Source organism: Myripristis murdjan, chromosome 9 (assembly GCF_902150065.1).
Source record: "Myripristis murdjan chromosome 9, fMyrMur1.1, whole genome shotgun sequence".
NCBI classification, from domain to species: domain Eukaryota; kingdom Metazoa; phylum Chordata; class Actinopteri; order Holocentriformes; family Holocentridae; genus Myripristis; species Myripristis murdjan.
The window spans coordinates 20,099,729-20,112,920 of NC_043988.1; the positions used below are offsets into that span (position 1 = coordinate 20,099,729).

Here is a 13,192-nt window from a genome sequence, read left to right on the forward strand (position 1 = left end):
CCTGATTTGCGATCCTTTTAAGAAAGTGTTCACATATGTAAAAGTCAAATTCAAATTTGCTGCAGAATAGTAGAATAGAAAAATTCACACAAATTAACAATTTGCATCGCTAACATTCTTCTCTTTACATAACATTAAAGGTACATTGTGCAAAACTGCATCAGACAAAACTGACTGCAATAAGCGCAAAACTTGATGGTCAAGTCTACATGGCTGTCATTTCATCCTGACTCAGTGATAAATTATGCTTATTCCACTTTTTTTTGTCAGCTTAATCTAAACTGCCCTTACTTCTGTCAAACTTCAGTTTGTCTTAGTGCTCCTTTACCTTCTCATGCAATATTTTCATATAAAGGAGCAAGTGAATGGTTGAGTTGTGTCAACATGTATCCAAAAAAGACAGAGAAACATGCGCTGTGTTGAAAACTTCTCAGCTGAACTTGCCACAAATGCTTCCAGCGACGTCTGCTTTCAACACGTTGTCATAAAGCTGGAGTGCTTCGAATCGAACACTGTCAGGTCTGAAGGCACACTGACCAGCCTGAGTGCTTTGAACAATGCCTGCTTTCAACACAAGGAGTGACAGAGATGACGAGCAGATGGTTTGCATCACGCTACAATCGCAATGCTGAGAACAGGAGACACAAATACCAAGATTGTTTCTTGTAACCGAAACATCCACAAGAGCCACTTCCATATGCCAGCTATCTGAACTATTTATTTAACTCGGACTTTGTTGGGTCAGGACCAGAAAATGGGTCATGGGTCCTCTTTAAGTGGTTTCCCACATGAGAAGAAAAAATGTATGTTTTAATCCGGGGGGATAAAAATTAATTATTTAGGTCTGAGGCTAAAAATGTTTAAGAGGCCCTTGGCAAAGACCTTTCTATCCATATAATCTCTTATCAAAAACATAGTCATACCATTTGTATGCCAGCTCCTCTTTTTTTTTTTTTTTTTTTTTTAACAAGAGCGGGGATAATAAACTAAAAAATGCAGAGTAGAACAGCACTGCAGCTACCAAAGTTCTCAGATCCCTTAGCAACGGAGAAAACAGCAAAATAACAAGTAGGACAGATGGAGACTGAGATGGAAAGAAAGAGTGAAAGAAAGATACAGGGTGAGCGGGGTTCAAAAAGGAGGTAGAGATGGAGAGCAGGAGAAGTTGAAGAAAAGGGTGGGACAGAGAGACAGATTAAGATAACGTAACAGAGACAGGATCAGGAGCAGACATCGCCTCAAACCCCATGTATGGAGCCATCAGGAACACGTAATAAAGTGTGCTGGGCTGGGTTTCATATGAAGTATATGGCCCAGAGAGAAGTAAACCACACACTCTGCAGCATCTAGAAGGGACAATCCACCTGAAACAGGATCCAGTGTTCATCCGAGAAAATCCACTGTTCTGTTTCCAGCATTAGACAGAATATATTTTTTACTTCCATCATGTTTTGGCCGTTTCTGTGTTTGGCAGTTGCGGTAGGGTTGTTTAAAACTTAAAACCCCTATTATTGGAAAAAGTGATTAGATGAAAGACGGTACCCATTTTACTGCACACCTTAGCCTACTGGAGAAAAGCCAAATCACTTTGATTTATCTAATCGCTTTTCAGACAAAGAATCTAAAAATATACTTTATTTCCTTCTACTTTTTGATCAAACCCTGTGAATCGATGCCTACCCAACTTCCAAATTCAACAGACTCTGGAGATTCTGCATATAAAAGGGAGGGGCCACTAAGCATCAATATAGAGTTACAGCAAGTTTTAAAAGGGTCTGAACCCGATTACTGGACATTCCTGCAACAGTATATACACAGCGTGTGCGCCTATGCTGGCACACATGCACAATAAACAAATGCACATACACATAACCTAATGAATGCAATGCATCTGAAAATAACTGCCTAATAATCACTGCCTGGCTTGTATGTTAATACCAGAGAAACCTAATTAGGAAAAGCCATACTGGGTTGGGCTCCCATAAGATAGTTCATTGTAGCTATAGCTGCCAAACCCACAAAAAACACATGATGGAGCATAAAGCCTTCCAGTGCACCACACTGAGAATGTGGCCCGGGATTTACCATACAAGCTGACTTCCTGCCGGCAGCCTCCCCCTCTTCCAGAATAAGACAGTGATAAAAGCTAATGATCGTTGTTTGAGTTAAGTTCAGCTGCGTTCTGGTGATGTCAGTGGAGGTTTAGAAACAAGTATGACAGAGTGTTTAGTAATATGAAAACCATATGATTCCTTTGATATAGATCAGAGTTTCATGTCATTAATTCACTAGCAAAACAACTCGGATACATCACAATGCAATGCAGCTACAAGGCATGCTGCATTTTGATTGTGGCAAAAGTCACTCTGGGAAAGAAACAGCTAACTAAAGAAGTAGACAAGGCAGGTTAAGGGAAAGTGAGTGTAGGAAAAAAATAAATCACAACACATCATCACAAAATAACGTCTGGAATGTGTTGAAAGTAACATAGTTATGAGTTTCACAGATTGAGAGTAGAAACTATCCAGTGGTGGATTTTTCCTTTACATGGAAATAAAGGGAGGACTCCCAGGTGTAACACAGGGCTATGTTGTTAAAAAAAAAAAAAAAAAAACATAGTGCCAGCATCAGCAATCCAAATAATTTAGAGTTGTAAAAGTTAATTGCCCTTTACTAAGCCAGAGCAGGCCAGCACTTACACTCCTGCTCAATGATGTGATTGTCATGGCGCTGAGAGAAGTAGCGTGGACAGGGCTTAGAGAAAACACGTTGAGCGGTACAGTCAAGAGAGCACAGCACTGAATTGTCCTCACTGCACATGAACACACAGTAAGTTACCTGTGAGAAGTCAACAGTCTACACTTAATGAGTCCGTCATTAATTCAAAATGAGTTTGTTGTTACCCAGGAATACGTCATGTTTTGTTAACTGAATATTTACAAGAAGGTCTAAATGGCATCATGAAGGGAATGTAAAGTGGAAAACAGAAGCATTGCCAAAAACACGGTAAAAAAAAAAAAAAAAGGTTAATTAGTGAAAAAAATAATTTATTGACATCCAGGAGAGAGTACTGTGGGTGACATTACTTGGCATGACTGTGCTCTAGGATGTTTTTAAAAGCACCCAGACTTTGACATAAAATAAAAGTATTAGAGGGGTTCTGGTAACAGTTCAAGTTGAACAACACACCAAATCTCATGTTTGGATTACAAAGGGGAAGCTGATGCCAAAATAGCAGAGTACGAGATGCTTCATCAAAAATTAAACTCACTGTGTTCTTAAAATAGTATCTAGACCTAACTGTCTGAGAAACACACTACCTGAGAAATCCTTAAAGAACAAGAAAATCCTTAAAACATTAAAATAATACTGTATTGTACATCATTATACAATAATAGTACATTTTTCCGCCCTGACCTTTATCATATCCATAATTTCCCAGACTCCATAGGTGAATAAATCCAATGTTAAAAGTCATTAATGAGAAGTAGCAGGAGTCTGGAGTACAGATGCATCAATCTAAAAGCTATGCCTAAAGAAAGAGTAAGTTGATGTTAGATGACAGAAGTGTTTCCAGAGAAAGATATTGTTGTCACTACCAAATCCTGCACAGCCACTCTCAGGTCATAAGTTTTTATGAATGCACCCTGAAGGCCTGATAGTCTGATCCTTAACTGTCCATTTCCTGGAATATGAACAGTTTCAATAAAGAAACAGCAGGAAACCAGGCACCAGGCCAGCTACAGACGGCTGCACACTTATGATGGTTTAAAAGTCGGTTGAAATTTCTCTGGTAGAAATATTTTTTTCCTTCTCCTCGTTCAGCAGCACACTTTGCCTCTACCACTGGTGTGATTTCCTTTTACACCAGAAGGCCTCAGGTTTGGAGTTTGGGTCATTACACAACAACAAGAAGCTACAGTCCTCACATGCATGACTGGAATCTGTTGTAAAAGTCCAGTTGACACCTCAAGAGAAAGCAGTACATAGAAAGAAAAAACTGGAAGGGCTGTTGTCATCCTAATTATTTATGTTCTTGTTTGTTTGTTGTCGTTCTATTGCACTTGGTTCTCAATCACCGTCCAGTCACTTAAGTCATATCTGTAATAGCGTTGGTAGTCAACAAATATCACTATGAAAGAACACAATAGTTCCCCTGGGGCCCATAGTCTGACAGGAAGACAGGGGAGAGATGGCAGGATTAGTAGTCACTGTGGAAAATACATTTAGCAGCATTAGGCCCAAACAATAAGGTATTCAAGACTATTCAATGTGAATTCACGGCAGTACATGTCATGATCTGCACCAGCTGTTCTGCCAGACTTATAAAGCCTCTCTGGCCTAAAATAATACTGCTCATTCCAGTTAAAGTAGCCCTTTTCAAAACGTGTGCTACTTGAATTAGCATGTTTTTAAAAGAGATAAAAGGTGAAATCTGTCATCTCTGTCTGAGGATTATCCTTTCAGCATCATTTATGCGCCGGTATGCAGCATTATGATACTGTGTCATGGCTAAAATGCTGTCATCATTTTGCCTCCCATACTTCCTTTTATTAGTACAGACAAACGACCTGATGAAAGCACTGGTAAGGTTCGGTCATTATCTAACATATGGTATGGTATAAATGACCTTTCGGCTGTTCTGAGCTATTTCAAGACTTTTATTGAGGCAAAGCAAATTCCGACTCACCGCCGCTGTGACAAGTTTGACCATGCCTTTAAACAACATTTGAAAAAAAAAACCCTAAATGTTATTGACTGAGACTCCTGCTGAAAGTTTTCCAGGTGTGATTTTCATTCATCATCGAACATCAACATGGTTTCGGTGACTGGTATATGTGAGGCTGTAGGGACACCAGCAATGGATTAGCCAGCCTATTATTGGTGTAGACAGAAATGCCTTCATGAGCTCAGTGGTGGGACCTTGTAACTGTCAGCATGCAGTATGGAGGGACAAAGCGATGAGCATCTTTTGAAAGAGTAGTCACTCTCTTTTCCATTAAGTGATCACTGGTGCATTGGTGCACACAGCTTGAAAAAAATCAATACAACGGGCAAAAATGTGCCAAGACCTCATATCTGAATTAAAACACGTACAAAAGAGCATACTGACATTAATTAATTACAGTGCATGCCACTTAATAGAAAATTAATGAACCTGCTGCTGAGTTCATATCCCTCAAAGTCTATGGACTGCCACAAGCTCTGAAAGGTCCTGTCTGTTTCACAGTGGCCAAATACAACATGTCTGCCCCCAACCCCCCCACACACACACCACACACACACACACACACACACACACACACACACACACACACACATACACGGACGCAAATGCAGTCAGGCACTGACAGAATGATTGGTGGGACAGGAAGTGATAACCTGTTGATTCTGGCTCTGAACCTCGTTTACTAAGATGGATGGTGACTCGCACTGAGATTTGGGACTTGTTTGATTAAGATAAATTAAAGTATCATTAAGTCATACACTATGGTTGGGCTGTCAACAGCCTGTGATGTCCTGACGAGTTGAAGAATGATGCTGAGATCGTTTCAACAATACACGACTCAGTACGTGTGTGTGTGTGTGTGTGTGTGTGTGTGTGTGTGTGTGTGAGCGAGCCAGAGAGCAAAAGCAACAGCAGCGGCAAGAGAGACGGAGGGAAACGGAGAGAGGCAGCGAGAGGGTCGGGGGTTATTTAAAGAACAAAATTGCCTTTGAAATAGACCCATCAATGTGGTCAGTTGTTATCGTCGCCTGCTGAAAGGCATCTCCAGGGAAGCATCAAAGCACCCATCACTGATGGAGTTCCAGGAAATGCACTCTTCTTCAGAAAGGTTTTAATATAGATTAGCTGTCCGGCCACTCACAGACAGCGGGCTAACTCTATCAAGTGTAATCACTGATTCCACAACACTTGTTACATTCAGATCTATTACTATGTTCTGAATACATAAAATTTGTAAAGTATAAATTGTACGTACTGTCTACTGTCTCAATGCATTCAACACACATGAATTCCAATATCATTAAATAAATCCAATCGATGGATTGTCTTGAAAAAAAAAAAAAAAAAAAAGCTGTGTCTGTGGTTTCTGTATAATATTTAGCCCACATCCCAAAGCTCTAAACAGGAGTGCTGATCTAAGAACAGTTTGTCTCTTAAGTGGATGTGGTCATGTGAGCTGATCTGTAAAACTGTGTAACTATTCTTAGATGCTTAATGCATATGTCCCCCTGGGCCAGCTTCCCTAAAATTATTTTAGCAGTCGATCAAGCAAATGTGCTCCCCTCAAAAAGGTTTTAATATTGATTCACATGCATTAACTGCAAATGGCAGATACATGTTTTCCTCCTCTACAAACACTGTGTATGTATATATAGACGTGAGCTCTTTCCTTTCCTCAAAATCCTTTCAGCAGAAAGCCAAGTAAATGGACTCAGTGCTAAAAGGCAGGGTAGTCTAGTGTTTAGAAAGACTTGTGACTAAAACAATAGCAGGTCTAGATTCAGTGTAAGCCTATCAACAGCCAGGCTTCCCTCAGTTCACAGCAAATCAGAGTATTTCTACATCATTCACCTTGCCAGGGCAACAGCTGTAGCGATCACTGTGTGTGCAGCTCGCAGCAACAAGGAAGGGGTAAGTTCAAGTTATCTCACAGAATTAATTAAAATCATCAGACTAAATTACTGAAAGACTACTGGAAGCTAATTTAAAGCCTATCTCAGGCTAACTTTAATATTAGCTGATTAGATGTGAGCTGTTTATCCCAATTAGATGTGTTGTTATTGAATAATTTTAAGGCAAAGCCACAAACAACCTTCCAGGTAAGGTTAACTCCTCCCAAAGTCAACGTTCTTCTCTTTATATTTGAATCAAAATCAAGAGATATAAAGTTACTTTCACAATTATTTTATTAATTTTCTTGTGAAAACGATTTTTTTTCCCATTACCTGTGCATCAGTTTTGCTGATGTAATCAAACTCTTCTGCAATGCCATGCCATCATTTTGAACACTTCAGCTGTTGCCATGGCGAGATGAAGCACCTAGAAATACTCTGATATGCCATGAACCAAAGGCCCATGCCTGATCTACCCATTCAATTTCTATGGTAGGAACCTGACCTGTGCTCAAGCCACTGTGGATCAGAGCATCAGTGCTCCAACCCACATGCACAATAGACTAACTGTCTGCAAAGTGTTCATACCAGCTCAATAATAATGCACGGCCTGTGTCTGCGCAAATAATTATTTGGAAACTCATGCAGAACTAATGCTGGATATGGGCAAGGTAGAGAAATCTATGCTGGCTACTGATGTAGATGACATACTTGAAGAAAACTTAGCAGCCATTCTCTGTCACGCTGCCTGTAAACTGAGCTTTTGCTAAAAGCCTCCTCTAGTTCTTCTCCAAATGGCTTTTTTATAGACAACTGTCAAGCTGGGACACTGGAACACTGAGATCACAGTAAAACATTTTATTGACACTTTGAGAAGCAACACCATCAATCTAGGCTGTTACAGAACTGCTTTCCTGCACCGTAAAGAGTAAAATAAAGAGGGAAAAAAAAAATAGGAGAGGACAATTTGCATAAACAGCAGTTACTGGGCAGAGAATACAAGACACGGTAGTTACAACTACGCAATCCCATGATGCAATAGGAGTACAATGTGATAATACCGTGGCTACAGCTAGCACCATAAACGGAGCGCACAATGTATTCACATATAGAGCTTAGCAACAGCAGCAGCTGTGAGAGTACAGTAAGTGCGGTTTGGCAATAGTGCTGCATTCTCTAATAACCCCTACTCTGTGGTCTCTTCTTAGAACCAACTCTATGGTTAGACTGGCAGAGAGCCATCTGTGTGTGTGTGTGTGTGTGTGTGTGTGTGTGAGGAAGAATGAGAGAGAGAGAAAGAGAGAGAGAGAGAGAGAGAGAGAGAGAGAGAGAGAGAAGCAGTCAGACATGCCGCCCTTCATCACCATAAACAGGATTTAATGAATCGGATAAGGTTGTGTTAGGTTGGGTTCTGGCTTGGTTCTATATTCAGACTGAAAACAATATCGTTTATGAGGGCTGAGTCATGTCTCACAAAAGATCTGAGAGTTGAAGGGAGCTGAAAGAGAGAGAGACAGAGAGACAGAGAGAGAGAGAGAATGACAAATAGATGAGGTTATAACTTTGAGGGGGGGAGACAACAAGGCACAGATAAATGACCTGCTGAGTGAAATCATAAATTTGTAACATATTGACGGTCCTCAGTCACGCTAAGTCTCTGTATGTATTCATGTCTATGCTATAGATTACATATCAATATCAGCTTATAATCAGTCACATGGAGATACCCCCCACCCCCTCTCCTCTCCCTTGCTAATCTTCCTCTTTTGCCCAGGTCTGGAATAGAATTAGAGATTCGAGTTACATAACAACCACGTAACAACAACAACAACAACAGCGAGCTTGACTCTCCCCCACCCCCCAAAAAGCACTGCTGTTTGTAGGTATGCAGAAAATTACTTTTCTCTCACTTCTCTCAGTACTTTCTCTGCCATTTAGTAAAAAGTTGTGTATCCACAAAATCAAAATCTCAGGAATTGAATTAAACTGTCTTATTTTCCCCTTAAAATCCCAATGAAATGACATTCTGAAAGCATACTGCTTCCATATTTTGTCACATTTTCAGTTGAAATACTATTGTGGGGCTAGATAATAACACGGAGAGGGAGAATTTAGAAGCATTAAATTAAAAAAAAGCCTTAAGCTTTAGCTGGATATCCATGAGGGACAGAAACAATTGTTTTTTGTGATGTGAGGGAGCGAGGGGAGTTGTAGGATTGTTCAAAAATCTGTTAAGTAATTACTGGTTAAATTTTTACCACGGCTACTTTTACATCAGTGTACCCAATAAAGACACTCTCTACTCTATTCATAGGATCCACTGTGATATAAGCTATTTCTATTACCAGTAATTAAATGAATGAATGAATAAATAAAACAAAACTGTATCTAAATGTATTAAAATTTTGCTGTGACTTTAGTGCCTACTGAGTGTTCAGTTTTTTTTAAGGAATTATAGTGGAGTGATAGCACAGTGAAAACACATGAAATATCAAGTCAACTTTTTAATGAATTTAAACAGTTTGAAAATAATTGCTCTGAGCTTTTACAAGTGATGTAGTCTTGGGTTAAAGCAGACTTGATACAATGAACAAATGTTCATTGTGTCAATACCCTCGACTGCACCAGCACTTTACTCACACGCTGCTGCCAACGTCTCCAAACCTCAAACCGCGTAACGTTCATCCTGATGCGGTTCTACAGGTCACAGTGGGCTGTTTTCACAATTACGGTTTACGTCCTGCCAACTTCTCTGGGCAGGAGAAAAGCTTTAGTGGCCACCAGGAGGATAGCTCACATTTATTTGCATTTTGCCTCATTTTAGTCATTCCTTCGGCATTTATCTCATTCTTTGTTTCATTCATTCATTCATTCTTCCTTCTTTTTCTTTCGTTCTTTCATTCTATCTCTCACCTTTTCTTTGTTTTTCATGTAAGCTTATTCCATCATATCATGTATAACCACACACACACACACACACACACACACACACACATGCAGCGCTATGGCAAGAATTCACATGGCCCCAGTTAGTGGGAAAAGTATCACATCCAAAGCAATAACACAAACATGGCAACCCAAAGCGGCCCCAAGGGGGATTGGCACAGGACCTGGCAACCCATTCATCAGTCTCATGTTGCCATATGTCGCTGCACTGCCAATTTTAGTGATTTGTTGAGTGTGTGTGTGTGTGTGTGTGTGTGTGTGAGTCTGAGTGGATACATATATGCATGGGTCTTTGAGAAGGCATGTATGCTTTAAGGTACTGTGCCAGTGTGTGTGTGTGTGTGTGTGTGTGTGTGTGTGTGTGTGTGTTTGAGAGTGAGAGAGAGAGAGAGAGAGAGAGAGAGAGAGAGAGAGAGAGAGAGTTTATGTGGTTGTATTTGCCAGTCTGCCAGATACATGCAGAGCTGCTGGCCAGTGTACATTGTGTTAGCAGTACAAAACAGAAGCTTGAGCCTACTTAGAAAGAGACTATCACATTACAGCAGTGCTGTACACTTCAAACAGGGAAACGTCTTTAAGGTGTACAGCACACTGGGAGAGCGAGAAGAAGAGGGTCTAAATGTTAAAAGCTGACACACTGAAAGGCATTGAAACCAAGGGACCATCAAGTTACTTGTTCAAGCAGTGGGACTGAAGCCAAGAGCTCTGTGCCAGAACTCTGATTGCTGCACTTTTACTGAGACACAAACACTCGGGCTAAAGTGGAATGAATAGAAAGCTAGAAAGCAGTTTGTGTGTGGTCACTACCGGACAGATGGCATATGGTTTGGCTGGAGTATCACAAGGAGGATTGTGGACGGGTCGAGGGAACACGGATGTAGAAGTGCAGAGTGGAGGGAAGAAGGAGAGGTCTTCACCACTTTCATCACCCAACAGTGACATGTCATTGTGGGAATGTTGTTCCATGGCTGCCGTCTGAAGTGTGTGTGTGTGTGTGTGTGTGTGTGTGTGTGCCTGATCTTACCCTGGAGATGGTGAGTGGCATGTTGAAGTCCTTCCCTCCTTGCAGCCTGAAACCCCAGGGGGCGGGGCCTTGAAGAGTGACGCTGTAGTTGCTGCTCATGGTCTCTGTGACAATGTCAATGATGCCAGCGGCAGGTGATGATGTCAGTGACAGACGATGTTGCTGACGAGACAGCAGGCAATGATGATGTCACCGGTGCACGAGGATGATGTAACTTGTAGTAGTTGGTGAGGATTCTGTCAGAAACGCTGAGACTTGGTCACTCCCTGGTGTTCCTCCAAGATCTGAGAGATGATAAGGAAGAAAAACAGACATGGATTTGTTATCATATGGTTACGTAACAGGGAGGGAGGAAGGATAAAAAATTGTGATGCATGCTCAGAGGAGGAAAAAGAGGAGTAAAAGGGGGAAATGCAAAAACAGGAGGCATAAAAGGCATAGGTGAAATGGGGAAAAAAGGAATTATATACTGTAAATGTTAATATTGTTGTTACAGACATACAATTCAATATGAAACATAAATTCATAATAAAATCTATATTATTGAGTTTCAAAATTCTCAAATTATAAACTTTCCAGCATGTAAGTGACTGTATACTTTACCTCAAGTGGGTGAGGCAAAATATACACATTAAAAAACAACATAGGCACAAAAAGGACTACAAATATTATTAAGTTTAAGTCACTCAAATTTTTCAAGATATTCAGCAGAATTTTTCAAAAGCGTGAATAGCACAATACACTTAAAATTTATCCAATAAAAGCATGCACATCTTTTGGCCTTTACACCTACCACAGGAAATTAAGAAAGCAAAGCTCTGAGCACACTTGCTACTATTTAATCCTATTACTTTACAAAGGGAAAAGCTGTACCTTTCCAGATAGAAATCCCAGATAGGAATACAATTCCTTTGACAGGCAGGCAAACAATGTAATCCCTAGTTTCCCCTGGACTATCCCCTTCCCAGCAAACACACCGTGTGTGTGTGAGAGAGGTAGAGAGGGATGCAACGTTCTTATATACCAGCTAATGACAGAGGGGAGGGGAAAGGTGGAGGAGGGGAGAGAAGAGGAGGGAGGTGAGAGGAGGAATGGGTCGAGGTTGAGATGGGAGGAGAGAGGGAGGAGAAAGAGGAGGGGAACAGCTCGTGACAGACTGTGGGTAGAGTGGACAGAACAGAGAAGAGGAGGGGAAAAGAGGCAAAGACGGAGATGATAAAGGGGGGTTGTGATTAGGAGATGGGAGGAGACATTGCTCAGAAAAAAATGAGAAAAGGGCAGAAGGGGGGGTCGGGTGGGGGTGGGGGTGATTAGGGAAAGAGTGTGGGAGCACCACATACACACACAGAAAACGACAAGGGGAGAGGGAGAAGGCAAGGGAGAGGGAAGTAGTGGTTGTGGGGGGCGGTTTATCTTTCATCAGGATATTTTGGGAACATAGACTCAGCGCTGCAGGCAAGCAGGCAGCTTAATTTAAGGTGGAACCAGCCGTAACCCCATCAAAACCCAAACACAAACATCCTAACGGCTCAGCTCAAAAGGGCACCCGCAGGGGGAGCATGCCACTAACAGCAGCTAGCAGAGGAGGCACCATCTCATTCGCACCAGTGGTAGCACTTGCACTTGTTTATTATATCAGTGCATGATCATTTTCTCGGCAGGGAGGACATTCCTCTAAAACGGTCTCGAATAAATAACATTTTCCTCAATCTTTACCCACTCTTCTGAAGCAAATCGCATTCTCTATCCCAATGCCCCTTTGCCCTGATCAAACAAAAGTCAGATTACTGCAGTCATATAATTATGTCTATTTAAATTGCTACATTTATTGCTTTGCTGTGTCATACCTCTACCTGCATATTGAGAAAACTGATTATCCAGCGAAGTGATAAATTGATCTGTGTGACATTTGTTACCTTATAAGCTGTTCAATAATTTATCTATTCAATCCCAAAGTGCAGCCATACCATTTCAATTTTGTTTATTTATCCATTTTCTCATTAAATTTACATGCAGGAAGCAGACGCTTCTTTTTTCTGCTTTTGTGCTGGCCTCTGTCCATTCCCTTTTTGTAGCCCAGACAGACAAATATTGACTTTGCGTTTAGACTGATATAGTAGGGACTGCATTTTAATACTCATCCCATTCCTTCCTTGGCCCTGGCCACACACACACACACACACACACACACACACATGCACGCACACACACGCACACAAACCACTGCCAAGTCATAGCTCTGCACTGTGTTCACTGGGCCGGTTATAGCTGCCTGATGAGTTCTCAATCAAAAGAGGATTTCTCAATGCAACAAACACCAAGGGAGTGAGGGATAGAGGGAGATGGAGAGAGAGAGAAGGGGGATGTAAACTGAGAAGAGACGGGGCTGAAAGGTTGGAACAGACACAGAGGGAGGGAGAGAGGTGACAGAGAGCCAGTGATGGAGATCAGGAAACAAGAGGAGACTAAGAAAGGGCTAACATTTAAACTTTGAGTTAAAGGGACCAGCTGAATACAGTATAACTGCAAAATCAATCTGTCACAGCTAGATTACATTAGATCCATCTGACTTCCCATAGAGCGCTTGTAATAACTTCTATC

At 41.2% G+C, this 13,192-nt stretch overlaps 1 protein-coding gene across 4 annotated transcripts in view; it reads right to left on the reverse strand.

Moving 5' to 3' along the window:
- pdlim5a (PDZ and LIM domain 5a) overlaps positions 1-13,192 on the reverse strand; it is a 103,188-nt gene that overhangs the window by 81,930 nt on the left and 8,066 nt on the right. For 2 of the 4 annotated variants that reach the window (XR_003928749.1, XM_030059839.1), the window contains exons 1-2: positions 11,465-11,652; positions 10,592-10,875 (exon numbers count right to left, since the gene is read on the reverse strand). Coding sequence is in view for 3 of the 4 variants with exons in the window: in XM_030059839.1 (XP_029915699.1) it covers positions 10,592-10,690 (99 nt within the window). In the remaining variant the exon portion in view is untranslated. Of the gene's footprint in view, positions 1-10,591; positions 10,876-11,464; positions 11,653-13,192 lie in introns of those variants that run through there. The other 2 variants (XM_030059842.1, XM_030059841.1) reach the window with 2 other exon arrangements.